The sequence below is a fragment of the Ochotona curzoniae genome, unplaced genomic scaffold, assembly GCF_017591425.1.
Source record: "Ochotona curzoniae isolate NIBS_2020 unplaced genomic scaffold, NIBS_Ocur_1.0 scaffold_4701, whole genome shotgun sequence".
In the NCBI taxonomy this organism is placed as follows: domain Eukaryota; kingdom Metazoa; phylum Chordata; class Mammalia; order Lagomorpha; family Ochotonidae; genus Ochotona; species Ochotona curzoniae.
The window spans coordinates 43203606-43224112 of record NW_024467122.1 but is presented as its reverse complement, the minus strand read 5'-3'; the positions used below and the strand labels follow the sequence as shown (position 1 = coordinate 43224112).

At 40.8% G+C, this 20507-nt stretch overlaps 1 protein-coding gene across 3 annotated transcripts in view; it reads left to right on the top strand.

The window, feature by feature from the left end:
• The window catches only part of RYR3 (ryanodine receptor 3), a 507269-nt gene that overhangs the window by 297232 nt on the left and 189530 nt on the right, over positions 1–20507 (top strand). For all 3 annotated transcript variants that reach the window (XM_040969180.1, XM_040969181.1, XM_040969179.1), the window contains exons 20-24: positions 8004–8220; positions 12423–12527; positions 14045–14148; positions 16644–16727; positions 19870–20029. In XM_040969180.1, the coding sequence (XP_040825114.1) occupies positions 8004–8220; positions 12423–12527; positions 14045–14148; positions 16644–16727; positions 19870–20029 (670 nt within the window). The remainder of the gene's footprint in view (positions 1–8003; positions 8221–12422; positions 12528–14044; positions 14149–16643; positions 16728–19869; positions 20030–20507) is intronic.

Below are 20507 nucleotides of genomic sequence, written 5' to 3'. Positions count from 1 at the left end.
CCATACTCATTAGTTCCTTATTCCAGTCTCCTTCAGAGTAAGGTGATGTAAGTTTTGTGTCTGATATTTTTCCCTTTGCTTGGATTTTTGGGGGGAGGTAGAGAATCTTAACAGAAACGTAGTTATCATGGGAAAAAATAGGTGATTTAAAGTCACCCACATGTGGTAGATGTCTCTAACGCCTTGTGTCTAAGTCAGCAGATAGTGCAGGGGCACAGGTAAAAAAGATGCACAGTTACAAGGTAAGAAAAATGGGGTGATGAATCAGTTATAAGCCACAAATGTGGACTGAATTTAACCAACTGAAGGATACAGATAATTTGACCAGAAGAGTAAACAGATTAAGTTTGGAAACATGTCTGCTGATAGCAGCTGAGTAATTGATACTCAAGAGGAGCACCAGGAGGCTTGGTGTCCTGCTGGTCTTCTGTTTCCCAGGAAACTCTCTGGGCCTCCCTGTGTGAAATGATTCAGAGAGAGATGGGATCACAGTGCCTACATAGCTGGAAGTACATGATTTCCCAGGTCAAAGTCAATGCTAGCCCTACTAGAGAGTAGTCAGCTGGATTGGTTTTTTTTATTATTATTATTTATATGTCAATGAGATAAATATACACCAAAACTTTTGCTTGCATCAGCTGGTTCATTAAGGTTTGTTGCCGAGACCCAGCAGTGTTTCTCTTTTCTATTTAAGTTAGGTTGCACAAAAAGTTAGAGAAACCAAACGAGTAATTCCAAGTTAAAGCATGTTACTGGAAAGTATGTTTCATAATAAAATTACTGATTCATCCAAAACTGTTGAATAATTGCTTTATTTTATAGCCTCTCTCCAGTTGAATGCAAGACCTAATGCGCATTTAGAATGATTCTTTCATCATACATGTTTTCAGAAATGCTTATTTTTAACTTCCATGTGGCTTCTAAATTACATTTGTCTCTCACAGTCCCATTTCCTCCTGCTTATTGGCCTTTATGTGGTCATAATCTTGAAATCTTTTGATTATTTTTATAATTACAAACTAAGTTAATAATACCTGATTAGGATGTCCCTGCAGGCAGTCACTGAAGAGCAAAGCCAAAAAAAAAAAAAAGAGCGAAAACCCTTTTCAATTAGACCTACAGTGAAATCAAAGACAGTGCGAGTAATTGCTGACAAAGTCTATAAATCAATACGCAGTCTCTTTCGGCAGTTGAGTGCATCTCTGTCGTTTTCTTCTCCAGAGGATTTGCCTGTGGCTAGAGGAGTCTGAATGTCATAGTGTAACAGGTCCTTAATGTAACAGCCCTGTACACTATAGTACAGGATTTGGGTTGAGTAACTTATGTACCTTAGAGCCTGGCCAAAAGGTTGAGTAACTTAGATGGCAAAAATTCAACAAAAATATCCTTACACTGCAACCAGTACTCCAATGGCATCATGATGTGACTCACATAGAGCACAATAGAGAGTGCACTGTATAGTGCAATTAGGGGTGCTTATTTTAACAGAAAGCTGATGAATTAGTCATGATAGTAGGATATTTCTTATAGCTATAGTTAAATTCCCATTAGGTCTATTGAATAATCTTATGTAGCTTACCAACTTTCTAATTTATAGAAGCAATAATCAAAGACTCCTGGTATTTGCAGCTGCTGTCTATTTTCTCTTGGTATCTCCCAGGGTTGGCTAAAATTCAGGTAACCACCAGGTTATTTGTTTGCAGCTTGCTGTGGTCAACGCTGTAAAAATTATTGCTGAGATAAATATACTTGTGCAGAAAACATGATGAGCACTGATTGGGTTGCCCTTGGCTTTCATCAGACACCAGCCAAAAAGAAATATGGGTGTGGGAATGTCCATAGCTCAATTCTCCAGGCTTAGTCATAAAGATGCAGTTGTGGATCATGACTTACGAATTGAAACCAAGTCAGCAAAAGCTCAGTAGTTCTTTCCTCTTTCAACCACAGTTTGTATCTTTTTCTTTGGTACCCTATCCTTTCCCAGCTCTGGAAAGAATTCAATGTCTGATAGATCAATAAAGTATCCAGTAAGGATAAGGTAACTTGCATGTTTGCTTCTATGCTCTGAAAGAAACTGTATTACTGTAGCCCAACAGAAGGAAAAATAGTAGTACCTGCAAAGTTTTGCCTTTGATTTTTGCTGTTTTTATTCATGGGTCAGGCTTTCCAAGCTCAGAATTGACAATAGGTATGCTAATGTCTTCTGGAAAATAGCAAGAGAAAAGTGTGCAAATCGCAAGAAATGAACCTGAAAATATTAGGGGTATTTTTTTTTCAATGTAAATTGCACTATACTTTCAAATTTAATCAAGTAAATAAAATCTTTTGTCTTTGAATCCTAAAACATAACTGTTCCCAAGTGGCTGTTACTGAAGCAATTATTTATCTCATGTGAAAAAAATCCAAGGGCACAGCTACTTGCTGTAAATCCTGCAGGAAGAAGCACATCTTCCTTAGGAGTTGATGGAATGTCTGGGTTCTAGGAAGAACCCTGTAAGATGACACAACATGTGCTTTAGTGGAAGAGATTGCATTGATTAATGCAATTGATTTTTTAAATCCATTAACAGAAAAATCTGAAGATAAAGAACAACTAATTTTAATGAACCTATTTCTCCAGTTTTCTTTTTTAGGTGTCATTTGGGGGAGAAGCTGGGAGATTCAGTAAAACCTAAGGAGCAGGAAAGAACATCTAGAGATGGGAGATTTACATCCTAATTGGACATTTCTCATTTGCAAGTGAGGCAAAGGATTTGGAAGATAAACCCAAAGTGCCAGATAGTAGAGTTATTGAGAAAAGTGAATTAGGGAGGCGCAACTATTACTTTTTCTCCTTTCCCTGTAAATTCATGATAGCTGCTTCTGACCCTGCATCAATTCTGGATCCAGGGGCTTGACTTGTCCTTTTAATTTTTCTGAAAGACTTATTTATATGAAAGTCAGAGTTAGAGAAAGATCTTCATCCACTAGCTCACTCCCCAGATGATCACAACAGACAAGGCTGGTCCACACCGAAGCTAAAAGCCAGGAACTTCATCTGAGTCTCCCACATGGGTGGCAGCAGTCCTAACATTTGAGACCTCTTCTACTTTTCTCGGGTTATCGGCAGAGAGCTGGTTTGAGGTGGACATGAATCAGTGTTCATATAGAATGCCAGCATCACAGTTGGTTGCTTTACTCAATATGTAGACTGTATTGCTCTTTTTAGAAAGAACCATCTTGTCAAGAATTTAGAAGTTCCTCTGTTTGAACTAGAAATTCTGATCTGTATGCAGATAAGGTTTTGAACCCTGCCATGCTGAGGTCTGCTAATATTGTCAAGTGTTTTCCCCCTCTGGTCTGCCTCCTTGCATTGGCCAGTTCTGTTTCAGAGCATTCTAGAACTGAGTCTGGAGGAAGAGAGGGACTGGAGGATAGGTGTATCCTACAGTGTTGGTGCTGTGGTCATGTGGCATCCAGTCTTCAAGTAACAGGTGTGTAACTATTGCCCAGTTCTTTGCTGGAGTGTTTTAGTGGTTGTAATAGGTGAATTTCAACCTACCGCAGTTCCTTTGACACAGCTGGTTGCTCTGTGCAGCTGGCCCCAGACCTCCCTCTGCAGTCCTCCACCACTCAGTCATTTGCCTTTCTGAGCAGAGCCCCTGCAGAATGGCTGCAGTGGACTCCTGCGGGGAGCCTAGGGCACAGTCCTTGGCAGCATTCTGAGTAGAAGGGCAGCTGTCTACAAACAGCACTTCCTCACTCTGTCACCATGCAAATGTGTCCCACACTATGCTCCAGGAACACTTCCAAAGCCTCTGAGTAGCTCCTTGAAGTCTACATCATGTGACATCAGTTGCAGAACATTCCTGTCTTTCTAAATTTGCTTTCCAAGCAGAGTCTGCATTTGCAGCCTGGAGTGCTGTGGTCAGCTGGGGCTGGTAGACCCGACTTTATGACATTTAGGTTAAGCTCTGTACCTCACTTTAGGGTAAGAAGATAGCATTATCTGAGTTGAGGTTTCATAGACCATAGATCCCTGCCAAGACTCTGAGAGCGAGGAGCCCACTTAAATATTATACTCAAATAATGATGGTGGGGTTTGATTCTTTTGTTTCCTTCATTTGGTTGTTCCCTTCCAACACACATTTTGTCCCTAATTATTTCCCTTAACTTTGTCAATCTGAGTCTTCCAGGGACAGATGTGCAGGAACCACCACCAGTGCTGGAGGGAATTTGTTAGATCCCTTCCCCCAGACTAAACTAGGACCAGCACCTGTGCAAGAAAAGATCCTGCCGGGTGAACCTTTTTAATCACCCCAGCAGGATCTTCTCTTCCACACACTGGGCAGGGTATAACAACGGTGCTTGATGACAAAAGCTTCAGCAAGCAGCAAACATTGATTTTGCCTATTTAATTTTTCATTTCACAGTTTTCATGGCCATTAAGAGAAGATTAAGATTTACAGCTAAATTAAGCACTCTCCTTTATAATAACTGAATATAAAAACAGAAAATATTATTCTCCTTAAGTACTACATGAAACTCCATCTTTCTTGATTTGTTATCTACTCAGCAGATTTTAAAACAGAAGAGGAATTTTGCAACTAAACAGAACTGGCAAGAGGTCTCATGAATAATTAAGCTCTTTCAGAAGCCCTCATAAGAAACCATTTATATGTTCTTGGAATCACTATCCTAGTGAGTAACAGAATGTGTTGCTGGACATGCTCCCAGCATTCAGCTTCTCACAGGAAGGGGGCTCAGTGGTAAGAGGAAGAAAGAAAACTTCCCACACAAATTCTTTGCTCCAAAGATCCAGTTTTATCGTGTGGTTTCAACCTGTCAGTAACACTCTCCATTATTTTGCAGTTGAATTTGGAAGCTCTCAACAAAAATCTCAAAGCTCAGTATTTTCTGAAGGTTCACAAAATTAGTAACACTGCAGGCTAATGACTCAATTTCATTTTAATGTCATTGTTCATATGCTTAATACACATAAATCATGCACTATTATGTAATGCTTTGTGTAGGAGCACTCACTAGGGGCAATGTAGGTTCTAATTCTATTTCATTGTGTAGTACATTAAAATTGGAAGGTGGGAGGTTTGTATGGTTTGCATAATTAATTTCAAGCAAGATTTCACAAAGTGCTGTTGGATGGAGTGTTTATTCTTACTGAGAAGGAAAAGAAAGACATCTCTAGGCTGGAGAGGTTTTTTGCTTCCCATTTTCATGATTAAGCTAGTCCCACAATCACAACTGGGCAGCCAGTACTGAGATTGTCTTGTGAGAGTGCCCTCCCAGCAGGTTCCAATTAAAGAGACTGGATCTAGTAGAAAGTGTTGTGTGAGAGCTCTGCAAAGTCCTAACCCCATCCACACATTGAGAAGATTCATCTGCCATTCCTCACGACTCTAGTTCCACAACATACCTGAGATAGCCATGGTCTACCCATTCTCATCTCCCTGTGACTAAGCAGGAACAAACTCCCAGTTGGTCCGCTGGCCTATCTACACAAAGAAGCTACAAGAACCTTTTTAATTGCTCAACTGAAAACCCATTGGCATGGTGAGAAATTCCCATTTTTTTGCCAGGGCCCACAGATCTCTGCCTGACACAGCCCTGCCCTTCCCACCTCTCGTGTCATCACACTCATGCCCTGCCCCTCTGACTGTTAACCACTCTGGCTCTTCCCTAGCTCAGGGCTTTGGCATTCATTCCTCTACCAAGAATCTACTTTTTTGAGATCTTGCATTCACCAACATGACACTTCTCTAGCTCTCAGGGTGAACTTGGGAGGACTTTGTTGGCACCATTTCCAGGAGCCACTCCTCTCGCTAAGTTACTTCCCATTGCCCTCTTTACTTTCATTGGCTATCTCTTGTTGGTCGCTCTGCCTGTGGGCCTGCTAGAAGATTTGCTCTGTGACTCCAGGGCCACTATGTAACTCATTCATTGCCAGCAAAAAACAAGTGCAAGTTGTGTGGCCTCTGTAAGTATTTGTTAAATGGAGGGATAGAGAGAAAGGGCAGGATGCTGTGTGAAGACATAAGGTATATGTTGGTTTTTCCTGTGTGAAATTTTTTCTGTGTAGCTAAAGGGATACCTGTCTTATATAATTTGCTTTCTTAAAACTGTGGCTGTATTTCCTTAGCAGTTTGGGGGTTTGTAGCTGATTTGTGAAACCTGTGTCTAGTTACAAACCAGGGATCATAAACATATCCTTTTGAAATACCTGACTTCCACCTTCTCCCTGGCAGGTTTCTAACCCTAATACCAAGCTTAACTTCTGTACATAAAACTCAGATTTAGATAGGATGCTGAATTAAACTACTGAAGACCTCTCTGTGTTGAACATTTGTGCCTACCTTCCGTTACTATGAGCTACTGAGAGTACCTCTCTGCTCCTTGGGAGGACTCAGCAAGCACTGCCAGTGTGGGCCAAGATGCTAGGCCAGGATACCAGCTGTAGAATGTGTCTTTCTGAAAGGCCCTGGCATCCTACTGAGCAAACTCTTGCGCCCATCCTGCCCACTACATCTGCCTCCCCAGAGTTACCCAGATGTGGGAGCCTACCTTGGAGAACTGCTGGCTCTATCTGCAGTGTATCATATACTATATGATATATATAAGATTCATTTTTTACTTGAAAGAATGACAGGAGAGTCAAATGCTCCATCTGCTGATTCACTACCCATGTGGCCAAAGCTGGGAGTGACAGATTTTTTGTAGGGCTGCCATGTGGGTGCAGGAGCCCAAGGACTTTGGCCATCCTCTGCTGCTTTCCCAGACCATTAGAAGGGAGCTGACTTAGAAATGGAACAGCCAGGACTTGAACCAGTACCCATATGGAATGTCAATGCCACAGTCAGAGGATTAGAATGCTAATCCATCATGCCAGCCCCTACAGTGTATCATTTTTATTAAATATCATTCACCATGTATGCCATTTTTGTTCATACTCTGCTGTTGCTTCTTTGGTATGTATCTTAAAATAAGAATTTGCTATTTTCTCAGGTGGATGCATCACATTTCCATTAGCTCCTGTATGCATAGCTAGATGATTTTCAAGTCTCCTACTGTAATTTCAGTATGATCTTCACAGAATATGACCTTTAAAGAAAGTAGTCATCATTATTGCTGTTATTTTTGTCATTGTTGTAGTGATACCCATAATATTCACTTAGTAAAGATAAACTTGATTTTAAAAACCCAGTGATGGGCCTACATTGTGGCATGGCAGGCAAAGCTGCTGCCTGTGACGCTGTCATCCTATGTGGGTGCTAATTTGTGTCCCAGCTGCTCTACTTCTCCCTGCTAATGGTCTGATGAAAACAGCAAAAATGCTGCAAGTGTTTGGGCAGCTACCACCCACATGGGAGACCCAGATGAAACTCTTGGCTTCTGGCTTCAGCTTTGCCAGAACTGATTGTTACAGGTATTTGGGACAAGAACCTGCCGATGAAAGATCTCTCTCTGTCTCATCAAGCTAACTAAACCTCTACAAAATAAATAAAATGAAAACCTGGTGATAATTATGTATGCATATAAATAGCTTTTACAATAAATGAGGAAGAGAGAGAGAAATGAGAATGCTCCTGTGTACTGGATCACTCCCACATTCCTGGGGTGGGAGGCAGAAGTTAGGAACCAGGAACCCAATCTAGGTCTCCCACATGGGTGACAGGAACCCAACTACTCTACCTGCTGCCCCCCAGGCTCTGCATAGGCAGAAGGTAAAGTCAGGAGCTGAACCAGGTACTAAAGCCTGGCACCATAACTACATACCACCCCAAATAACTTTAAGTTTCAGATGGCGTGTGTCACCTGTGGGTCATGCATTAATGTTCTATTATCTGTCTACGGTTCTATTACATACTTTATGGTGCATCGGCATTCAGCTTCCCAACAATCTCATTTGGGGGGGATGGAAGGCGGAATCTCATCTTTGATTTTTCATTTATTCCAAATGGGCTGGTATCTCTTTTTGACCTCTCTATTCTTCTCTTCAAATGACACAGGGTACGGTTCCTCATGGGTGGACGTCATGGAGAATTTAAATTCTTGCCTCCTTCTGGCTATGCCCCTTGCTATGAAGCATTACTTCCAAAAGAGAAGATGAGATTGGAACCTGTCAAAGAATATAAACGTGATGCTGAGGGCATTAGAGATCTGTTGGGCACCACCCAGTTCCTCTCCCAAGCTTCCTTCATTCCATGCCCCATAGACACCAGTCAGGTAGGCTCACATTGTCAATGAGAGGCACCCATGCAGGTGATGTTCAATTCATTCTGTGTTGTCTGCATGCCATCTATAGACTTCACAGGCTTTGCATGCCCCATGAACAAATTTTATAACTCATTTCTATCAGAAGTACAGGTTGGGTTCTTTACAAGATTTTTAAATGCATGAACATATATATACCTGTTACATGTAAAGCACTGTACTGTGTTGGACAGGCAAAAATCTTTCAGTACCTCTGACCATTCTCAGCTGAGTTGAGAGAATCAAATGTATTAAAATGCTGAATGTAACAAATGCAAAATGGACTAAATGCACAGATAAATGCTAGAGTCATGAATGCTTCCAGAATCTGTGTGGAGGTGATGGAATTAATTCGGAGCCCTTAATCTTAAGTAGGGAGGAACACCTAGGGAGATGTAACAGGAATGAGAGCTCTCATGGGTTGGTTCACTTCCCAAGTGCCCATGATGGCTGGAACCAGAAAACCCAGGAACTCAATCCAAGTCTCCAATGTGTGTGGCAGAGATCCAATCACTTAGACTATTTTCTACCATCTCCCTGAATAGGCATTGGCAGGAAGCTAGAACTCAAATCAAGGTATTCCGGTATGGGATATGGGTACCTACTAAATCAAATTCTTAGTCACTAGACTAGATGCTAATCTGAGAAACATATTACGATAAGGGGCATGCAATACCATTTTCTACATATCAGTGTTATTTGAGTCACTATTCTAGATGTAAGAGAAAATAAATGAAAAGGTATTGGAGGTTAACAGTGCATACTAATGCAGTTCTTTTTGCCTGTGGAATATCTGTGGTATGTATGTGCTCATAATATTCAGATGTATACATGTTTCTGCATTTTCCTTTTACCTCCTGCAGTTAATGACTGTGGATTCTCATAAAATAGTAGTTGCAGCATTTCTCAGCTTGCAGCAATTTAAATGTAGAAGGGTAGAGTGGATAGTGAATATTGACAGGAAATGGGGAGAGTTTGTTAGCCAGACATGGTAAAGAATTGCATAGTCTCTCATTTTGTGTATTATAGATACAAAGAAGGAAAAATTTTTCTTCTACTCTCATAAGTTCTGCAGGAAACATGTAAATTTAATAGGCTAAAAAAATAGCAAATGACAAAATTTTAAAATGGATTTTAGTTGCTTAGTTTGGAGTTTATAAACCAACATGATTCAGAAAGAGGACAAAAAATGGAGCTTCACATCCTATTTCAATAGAGAAAGGGAGGGGAAAACAAATGACCTTTGGGGATGATCAAGAATAGAAGAATGGATGGGACTACAGTAGCTTTTAGACAGCACCTGTTTAGGTGAGTGTTTTTTCCTGGTAAGATGTGTCAGTCCTTCCCTTGAGTTCTTTGAACCCATTGAGTTCTTTAGATGGCTCTTCCTTTAGTGAACAAAGCTCAGAAAAAGCCCTCTTAGGCATCAGTTGATTCTTAAATGCTTTTGGATCAACTATTCATTGTGCCATGGTGGCAGAATCTACTCTCCTTCCTGGATCACAAGCTTGAGAGCACAATATAGCCAGAGTGGCTCTGTAGACACAATGCAGCCAGTGCCCAATCAGGAGATGGTAGGACCAGGAGGGCTACCCCTGTTGTGGCTGCCTCTTCTTACCAGGTAACCAGACGTGTGAGTGCCATGTGCACTAGGCTTCCTGGAAGAAATTAGCCCAAAAGAACTCAAAGGATGAGGGAATCTTTTGATGAGAAAGATAAAGAAGACTTCCCAAGATTGAATCCTCCAATCATGGAGAATTGAAGATTTAGATCTCAATGAGCAGGAATAAACATGCAAACCAGAACACCTTTGATGTCTGGACCCAACATTAAATTTTTATGGATCCTGGCTGCCAGGAAAGCAAATGGTAGGTGTGATCTGTTGTCTCTATAATTTTTTAGAATCTCATTCTCTGAAATTTTCATCAAGAGAGAAGTCAAATATTAGGTACCCTCTCTCCTCCCTAGAGCACATTTATCAGTTTGTAAATACAATATTGTTAACTAGCACACTTAAGCCTCGCCCTGTCCAAGCTTTCTTCCAGTGCCTTTCTGAGCACAGGGAGAAAAGAACCCAGCTCCAAACATGGTTCCATGAAGACTGCCAAGAAGCAGTTTTCAAAACATTGTTCTAAGTAGTCACCAGCCGAGGTCACTAAATTTTTGCCTGGGGGTTATTTGTGGATGATGCCTTTTCCTGACCACATCCTTTCTCTCCACCCACAGAGGCAATGTAATTCCTCTGACCTGTACAAACCCACCTTCTTTCTGACTATGCTCAGCTAAGGAGCACATAAACAGATTGCCTAAGATAACTAGGACAGTCCAAGTGCAGTTGTAACTTGCTAATAACTTTCCTCACTTTTCTCCTTATGGAAACATGCCACTTGATTTAATTTTTACAAACTAAGCCATTTATAAAAGGATTTTTTATTGAAAGACGAATACTATTTAACTTTTTAAAAATTTCTTATTGCTGTTTGCAATCTTCTTAGATATCACTAGCTTGATATACTCTTCCTTTCACCAGTATTTTTTTCCACAAGCACCTTACCACCCAAAATAGTCAGGATTTTGTTTTTAAAGATTTATTTTTTTATTATTTTTTATTGGAAAGGCAGATATACAGAGAGGAGAGAGAGGGGAAGATCTTCCGTCCGATGATTCACTCCCCAAGTGAGCGTAACAGGCCGATACTATGCCGATCCGAAGCCAGGAGCCTCTTCCGGGTCTCCCACGCGGGTGCAGGGTCCCAAAGCTTTGGGCCGTCCTCGACTGCTTTCCCGGGCCACGGGCAGGGAGCTGGAAGGGAAGCGGGGCTGCCGGGATAGAACCAGCGCCCATATGGGTTCCCAGGCGTGCAAGGAGAGGACCTTTAACCACTTGCGCCACCGCACCGGGCCCAGGATTTTGTTTTTAACAATGAGAATATCAGTATCTGATAAAAGGGCAGAGAATTCCGGGCCCAGACAGGTGATGCAGACCTGAAGCAGGTGTCACATGCACTTTCCACTGTGGATGGCTGCTTCTCAAAAAGTGTAGATCCAGCTTTTCCTAATTTGCAAACGGTCCAATAAAGTGCACATCAGGATTTTTATTTGAAATTTCCAACTTCTTGTGATTTATCAACCAATAAGCATAACACAATCATGATGATGATAAAGTAGAACGTTACTTGGCTTTAAGTTTCTGCCCTTGTTGAAGGCACTCATGGGTGGCCTCCTAAAGTTTCTGACATTTGAGAAATTGAGAAGCATAAATACGGAGGATGATTGCCAAGTGGCAAGCAGAGGTATATGAGGTGTGTGATGGGGGAGGACCAGCAAGAGTATAAGTTTCAGATCCCAGCACCCAAAACCATGGAGCAATATGATTTTCTGGGGTGATTGCAAGAGTTCTGAACAGTGTATGTTTGTGGAGATTCTAATGAGAGGACTGAGGAATGCTGAATGCTCAGTAATTGCGTCTGGTCTCATCAGAGAAATGTCCCGGAACACTAGAGAAACACTAAATAGAAGAGTGCTTTAGTGTAGTTTTCTGCTGCTGTTCTACACTCCTCACTCTGATTGCAGTGGGGATAGCAGATTGATGAGTTTATGGGGAGGCCGATTTTGAGACTCTTGCAGTTGTCCTGGGAGAAAACAATGGGATTGAGTGGTAGATAGGAGAGGATTCTTCCAAGAGGCAACTTCCAAGCTTCCAAGAAGTGGGCCACTTTCCAAAAATTGAAAGAGAGAAGTTCTGAGGTGAAGGTGGAGAATTTGATTTTGTGTGTAACATGAGTTCTCTTAGATTTAAAAAAAAAAAAAACAAACTTAAGTTGGAACCATGGGTGCCAACTTCTGGAGAAACCATGACATGAGATAGAACAAATTGTGATTATCTGCAGTTGGGAGCAGCGAGATCTCCCAAGGACAGTGTCTGCAGTGGGGAAATAAGACAAGGGAAGCATACAAAATGTTGTACAACCCAAACTCTGCAGAGTCGAAGTCAGAGGAGATGGTCAGAGAGGCAGCAAGGAGGCTCAAAGTATGGAGAGGAGAGTGTGCTTGGAACCATGCAGCCTCTAGGGGGTGACAGACCTGTGAAGGCAAAAATAGCACCTGATTCCCAGAGATTGTGTGTAACAAATTTCGGTACAATTTGATTCTTACAGTTTTGATTTTGACTTCTAGGTTGTATTGCCACCTCACCTAGAGAAGATCCGAGACAGACTGGCTGAAAACATCCATGAGCTTTGGGGGATGAATAAAATAGAGCTTGGCTGGACTTTTGGCAAGGTATGTGTTTTCACTGGCCAGACATGGCCAGGATGGAAGGTTGTATTGCCTTGTGACCTGGAAGGGGTCTTCAACAAGTGAGTACAAGAACCTCATGAACCAAAGCCTTCTTGTCACCTGTATGGCTTTCATTGAATTCAAAAGGAAGGATCCCCTAGGAGATTAGTTCTTCACAAACAAAACCAGGCATCCATGTCCTGCCTTAATGCCAAAGGCTGGTTTCTTTTATTTGAGGAATTCCAGGTACAGTCACTTCTTCACACTTCCCTCAAACACTCACTTTTTGTCTTCCCTTCATAAAGAGCTGCTTCCTGCATGGAGGCTGGAAACAGATCAATTCTTTGTTTCAGTTCAGAACTTGTCCAGGGTGCTCGTCTACTGCATCCCTAAAATCAATGGACTTTCAGAGGAGATTAGAAAATCACCTTCACCAGAAAGCATCTTTCAGAGATGGTATAAATTTACTTTGGCCTGTGATTTGTATAAGGTCATGTCTGAAGACATAAGAACAGATGAGTTCTGATGCTTCCAGGACCCTGACACTTTGAGGGTACACATTCCAGTTTAGTTACTGTAGAGGTCCCTGCACTCCAGTACATGATTCTATAGCCACCATGAAATATTCTCCCTGTAATTGACCACTATTTATTTACAATTGCAATTTCACATTTATTTCTGTGATTGTTTTAATGCTACTCTAAGCTGTTGGCTTCATGAACCTGGAGCTATCTGGGCTCACATTGAACTCCTAATATCTAGTCCAGTGCCTATCCTAGGGCACAGGCACTCGGCATTATTTTGAATGGATGAATGAGTTAGTTAATATCTGAATTCACATTGTCCAATACTATAACTGTGAGTTACATGTGATTACTGAGCACTTCAAGAAATAATTAGGCTGGATATGCTTTATGTACAAAATACTGCGTTTAAAAGAGTTGGCACAAAAAAAATTCTGTAAAATGACTCAAATAATTTCCTGAGTACTAAAATAATACTATCTTGTCTCTACTAGGTTTAGTGAAATACACTGTTACTTTTATCTGTTTCTTTTTGCCCTTCTAATTTGAAATTACAAATGTGGTTCTTCTCATTTGTGACTGGTTTTACATTTCTCTAAAACTTTTAAAGCCTAGTCCAGATTCTGTGGTCCTTTGGTTTACTAAAAAAATGCTTCCACTTCAATAAGCTTACTGATATTTAACACTTATTACACATATTTTTAGGCAAATTAGAGCATGGCCACCATATATAAAATTGCTTCTCTAGGAAAATATGTTCTAAATGCAGACACCTGTCTAGAAATAAATCCACGAAATACAAGCCATTGGAAACTTGGGGACAGGATGTGTCATCTGCTAGGGAGATGACAGCCTCTTTGCTTGTCAGCAAGTTGCTTTCTTTGTCCTACTGATTGGATTGCCTGGTCCATGCTTCAGAGTATGTTCCTTTCTGTTTTTCATTGCAGTACCAGCTGTCAGAACTTAAATTACATTCTTTCTTTTCTTGTCACCTAGATACGGGATGACAATAAAAGACAACACCCCTGCCTTGTGGAGTTTTCAAAGCTCCCTGAAACTGAGAAGAATTATAACCTGCAAATGTCAACTGAAACCTTAAAGTGAGTGTTTAATTTGAATTGCGGTTGGACTAAATATTAAGTGGGTGATTTAATGCATTGTATCTAAACTGCAAAGATATGCCTCTTGCCTAAAAATGTGACATCTTCTGATAAATTAGATGAATAGTGATTTTTTTCTTGTCACAAGAGGATTGAACAAGCTGTATAGTGAATAGCAGATCCCCCATTATTTTTAATGTATATGCCTTGTTACATCTCATCTGTTATTTTTAAGGATATGGAAAAGGCAGGAGTCAGAAGAACAGAAAAACAAAACCTAGAGTCACAGAACCAAGTGCTGCTTTTAGTCCTAATTAAAACAAGGAAAAACGATCAAGCATTTCTGAAAAACAGAGGGTTGACATATTCTTTCTGTTTGTTTTGTTGTGTTTTATTTTCATGTGGATTTTTTTATATTTTAAAAAATGTATTTTATGATACAATTGCATTCCTTCAAAACTAGTTACAAATCCATCATTCTGTGTGTTTCATTATAGATATAGATGATGGCAGAGAGTCCAGCATCCTATTGTCAAGATATATTTAACAGTTTCATTGGGGGTCCATCTTTGAATCAGGAGTAGAGATGCATACTACATTCATTATATCTTCACTTCTCAATATGATAGTTTCTATTATACAGTTCCTCTAAGTGAATATATGTACATGTATGTTTACCTCTATATCTATTGCTTTTGTATTTTGCATGAAGGTTGCCTAAAATCAGAAGGAGAACATACAATATTTGTCCTTTGGGGATTGGCTCATTTCACTAAGCATGATATTCCCTATTAGGGACCTTTGTGCTGCAAATAGTAAAATTTCATTCTTTTTAATGATTGTATATTCTGATTCACTGAATTTCAGGGTTTTTGTTATTTTTGCATTTTTGTTTTTTTTAGTTGCTCACAGGAAAGCTTTATTTACCGGGGGTTGTAAGGGAAGTAGATGGCGAAAGGAATATCAGGCTTCCATAGTAACAGCAGCAGTGAGGTGTAGGGGCATTCAGGAAGCAAAAGCATGCATGCTTTTGAACGCAGGTTGGGAGCATATAGCTGGAGGCAGGGTGGGTCCCTTCGGCTGCAGCAGGGAAGACATGCCCTCTTCATTCACCACCTGCTCCCTCCTCATGGTGTGTGACTCGCATAGCAGCCACTCTCCCATCTTGGTGTCTAGTCTTACTAGTAAGTTTTATTAGGAGGCAGGGAAGAAGCCAGGGCTGCTATTGTGACACTGGATGGGGCCAGCAGGCAGGTCATCATTCTACACTGAATACAGTTTCCCGTGGTTGAGTGTTTGTTTCTGTCTCGTGCCGCTGTAATCCCAGCTCACATTCGCTATTACTGAGTAAACAAGCCAATGCTTGGTGAATTCTGCTTCACAATGACAGCAAGAGCCGACATTGAAGGATCAAAAAGCAATGTCACTATGAGTGCATGCCCACCACAAGCCTGTTATCCCTGTCGTAACTCTTCTGAGACTTCCTGCTTAAAACCCAAAAACTCAGAAGGATTATGAGGCCCTGCTTTCCTGGTCTGTGTTCATACTGAAAATCAAGATCAAGTGAGCTTTTGCCCTTCTCCACAGGAGATGTCTGTCCTCCCTAAGCTCACCTTAGGCCACCTGTGTTACCATTTGACAGGCATACTGCCCCAGTCAAGGGGCCCACCTGTCGCTGTCCTCAGAACAGGTCGCACCTGACCAGCATGCAGCCTGGCACTTGGTGCCAGAGCAAGCCCAGTGCTGGCCTTCCCCACACCCCCACTACTTGGTTCTGTCAGTTTTGAGACAATTTTCCACTTATCTGTTATCCTACCTTGACTTTTCAGGCTCAAGTTGATGCTTCCCATTTTAAATGCCTTTGATGCTACTTGTTACCTGTTCACTCCTTGGTGCTCTTGAAGATGTTTTGTCTCACAGGTTCAAGCATGTGGTAACTTTAATTACACTGCTGTAAGTCCTGTGAGGACAGCTTTGTACCACATGGTGTCAAGAATAGTTCAAGGCACTAAACAGGTGGCACACCATGGATATTTGCTGATGTGTGGATTTGATGCTGGTATCTGATATGTTCCACTGAATGAGAAGTAGGATACATTTCCAGTGTGAATTGTTAAGCTGGAAAATGTCACTGAAAAGGGCAATTCAAACACTTCTCTGTTTTGTGTTCTTACACTTTCTGTCATCTAAATTAAGAGTTGAACAGTTACAGCCTGAGACAATCACTTCAGCTACCTGTTTTTATTTTATCAAGGTCAGTCTCATTGGTTTGCATATTTCTGTGGCTGCTTTAGTTCTGTAATGGTAGTGTGAGATAAAGACATATGGCCATGAAGCCTAAAATATTCACTGTCTGACCCTTTGAAAGAAAAAAATCTTGCTGATTCCTGATCTCAAAGAATGACTGCTGTCTCATTGTGTCAGCTTCAACATGTGTCGGGGTTCTTGTCATTCTTTATCTGACAGTTGACCCTAATCTTCTCTCTCTGTTACAGAACGCTCCTGGCCCTGGGCTGCCACATAGCTCATGTTAACCCAGCTGCTGAGGAGGATCTCAAGAAGGTCAAGCTGCCCAAAAAGTAGGTGATTTTCAGGGGTTCGAAGCCTTAAAGTTCTGGCCTGAATTTTTAATTGGGAAAAATGGGAAGCCCATGTGCTGAGGTGGGGCTGCTAACATCAACTCATATGGCTTCTGCAGTTACTTAGACCACCCTAAAACCTCAGACAGAAGCCTGCTGAAATTGAAATGTTTCAGACTTGTCTTTTTACTCTTTCTGCACAACCTCATACTACTATTTTGGCTTTGAGCCAGGCAGTGCAGAGGCTTCAGACAGGTGCACTGTCTTGGTCTTAGAGAGTAGCTGTGAATAGCAGCTGGCTCAGAAGCTTAGAAATGGTTCATAACCACAGCACAGATTTCCTCCTCTGGCATTGGGCCAGTCTGATAAATCCTCCGTGGAAATGACTATCTCAGCCAAGATTTAATTTGGCCCCACAGTTTGCATGTGTCCTACTCTCCGTTTTAGTCCCCTCATTCAAACACAGGGATGCATTCTCACACATTCAGATACTCACAGGAGTATCTGCTGGTTTCCTTGCTCACTTGCTCTCATCCATTCCATGCACAGCAGCCTTGAGTGCACACATGTTTCACATACAGTGTTGTCAATACTTAGGTACCAGCTTTAATAAAAGCATAGTGTTCCCCTTCCCTTTAAGTTCTCAAGCTGCCACCCTCCACTTTCACATACAACCCCCAGTGCCTAGAAAAACACATCTGAAAGGCAGAAGCTAGAAGGGCAACTCTGCCAAATAGCAGGTGTCTTAAGATGCACATGGGAAAATACAGTATGCCTATATTAGACCTGGCATCTCCTATTGCTCAGAAGTTCCTAGGTAGAATAATGCTAGTCTGAGTCATCATATTTAGATTCTTGCCCTGCATTGGACAGTTGGCTTCCAGACTCAGATTCCAACATGGCTGTGATTGATTGCTGAAATGGAATTCATTCCATGGGGTGCCCCATCCACTCACATAGTGTATCTACCTGGACTTCTACTGGACTCTCACGTATACACATTATTAAACTAAAGATTTCATAATTTAGATGTGACTGCTAGCTGCTAAGGTCACTTCAAGCTCACAAATTCTCTAGTATCATGATATGCCAAAGGCCTGCTCTGGCTGACTTGAGAGCTTGCAAAAGATGCATGGATTGGCGAGAGGATAAGAAGAAGAGAAAAGGAGAGGAGGCAGAGGAGGCATGGACCATTACGGCATGATGCTGATAACGGACAACTCAGAAAAGTTGCATTCTTTATACAGAAATCATCACAAGCTTTTGCACAATACCCAATTGTTTCATTTTTACTGCATTACAAAAGAATGATTACAAAATTAATCCTAAAAATCATTATTATTATTTTACTTTAGAGAAAATATTTTCAGCAAGCTATTACTCATTCAAACCTGCAGTGACCTGGCAAAAACCAGGAACTCCACGGTTGGCAGCACAGGCGGTTACATAGTGAAAAGTGGTTTACTTATATTCAAAATCAGCTTTTACTAAACACAAACTAACTAATATTGCTTAAAACATTAAGAGTACAGAGTTAAAAGAAAATCATAAATGAAAGGAATTTATAAAAGCATATAACAGATTCTTTGCTAACTCTTATAATCAAATCATGTATTAATTACCGTCACCTTCACCTAGTGCTGATTCAATTGTTTTTTGTTCTTAATGTTGATTTGTTTTTTGTTCTTTTGTTAAAGGGCAGTGAAAGGGATCAAGGCAACTCAGCCAATCTACATACAGAGGGCCTTTACAAGAAACTTCCTTTTATCTTTAAAAACTGTTTTCTTTCCCTAAATATGACTGGCAATATAAGATAGAAGTTTTTATAAATTGTTTTCTTTCCCTAAATGTAAGTGACAATATAAGGTTGAGATTTAAAGCCATTTTGGCGGGGGACGGGAGGGTTCACATTTGTTTCCCTTTAGAAGATGCCCCATATACTTTTTGCTTTCCATGGTGAGAAATTAAAACAAGTCATATCATGTGTTGTAACAGTTCAAGGTGCATGGTAAACAAATTCTTTGTACCTCCATGATTGCCATCTATTCCAAGATATTATCAAGCCATTTCTTAAGGAAAACATTATTGATTTAGGGCAAACTTCAGGACAAAAGAAACTTCAAGACAAAAGTGGGCACATAACAAGATGTTTGGATTGTACTATTGTATACTTTTAGCTGTGTGTCATAACCTTTTGTTGCTAAAGATGTTTTCATCATAACATGATTGATCAATTTGAGGTGTTATACCAGTTACAGGAATCACTTCACATTAGCAGAAAAACAACACCACCACCCTCAGGAGAATTCTATGAAACATCAGAGAGGTGATTGAGTGTCCATACAACGGGGTGAGGCAGCAGTAAGGTCACCAGAGACATTCTGCCGGGCTTTGCCACACAGCCAGAAACTCCTCGTAGCCTTGCTAACCGAAGAGCAGTACTCATCACACACCCATGCCATCCGACCCAACTGCATGGCTCCCCACAATGATATTCTTAGATTTCAATATAGATTGAATCGGCCTATGCTGATTAATTTTAAAGGTTTGGTTCAAGGTCTTGTCCTTACCAATCTGTTTTCACTTTTCTTTTTGCAGCACTTCTGATAGTATTGCAATATGCTGACTGTGTCTGTTGCTTATAAGATGCATGAGTTTTCTTAGGGGATGGACATTTAGCACACTAGTTAAGATGCTGCTTGGGATGACCAAATCCCATAACAAAGTGCTTGGGTTCAAGTCCTGGCTCTGCTTGTTATCCAGCTTCCTGCTAATGCTCGCAGTGGGAGGAAATGGTAGTGACTCAAGTAATTCAGTCCCTGCCATCCACATGAGAGACTTGTATGGACTTCTAGGCTCCTAAGTTCAGCCTTTCAGCCTGACCCATCCTTAGTTGATGTAGGTATCTGGGGAGCAAATCAGCAAATCTCATATTGTATCTCTCTCCAAAAAAAAAAAATATATATATATATATATATATACACACTTAGAGCAAACAAAAAGAAATAGAGCTGAGCTACCCATTTCAATCTCTAGCTGTATTCTCATTTACACAATGTGATTACCATATACTCTGTGTCTAACATCTGGAATGAAAGCATCAAATAGTTCCATTCAGTGTGGTTTTCCTTTTCATTTGTAGCTACATGATGTCTAATGGCTATAAGCCAGCCCCTTTGGATTTGTCTGATGTGAAGCTGTTACCTCCACAAGAAATTCTAGTGGATAAACTTGCAGAAAATGCACACAATGTTTGGGCCAAAGATAGAATAAAACAAGGATGGACCTATGGCATTCAACAGGTAAGAAATGTGGATGGGTAAGGCATGCTGGGACAGTGAAGAGATGTGATCATCTGTCAAAACTCTCATTGTACTTTGGTGGCTGTAAAGTTGGAATGTAAAAATTGCCCTTGCACTCTATCCCTCAAGTCACAGCACATTAATTATTTATAGAATCATGGGCTGGATGGAATTTGTAATGGTCATATTGACTTTGGCTCTAGGCACCATTCCAGTTTTTGCAAAACTAGATTTACCTTTCCTTTTGTCAGGTGTTCACTTATGACAGGTGTTTCCCTGCATATATTAGCTATTAGCCATATCTTATCTCATCCTGTCTTAATGTTTACACTGTGGAGAGTTGAACTTTCACACCACTCTTCATGACCGAATAAATGCTGTAAGTCAACAGTGTGAGAGGTCTCCAAAGAGTTGATGGACAATATATATTACAAAATAAATAAATAAGTAAAACTATGCATGGATTTTCAAAACATAT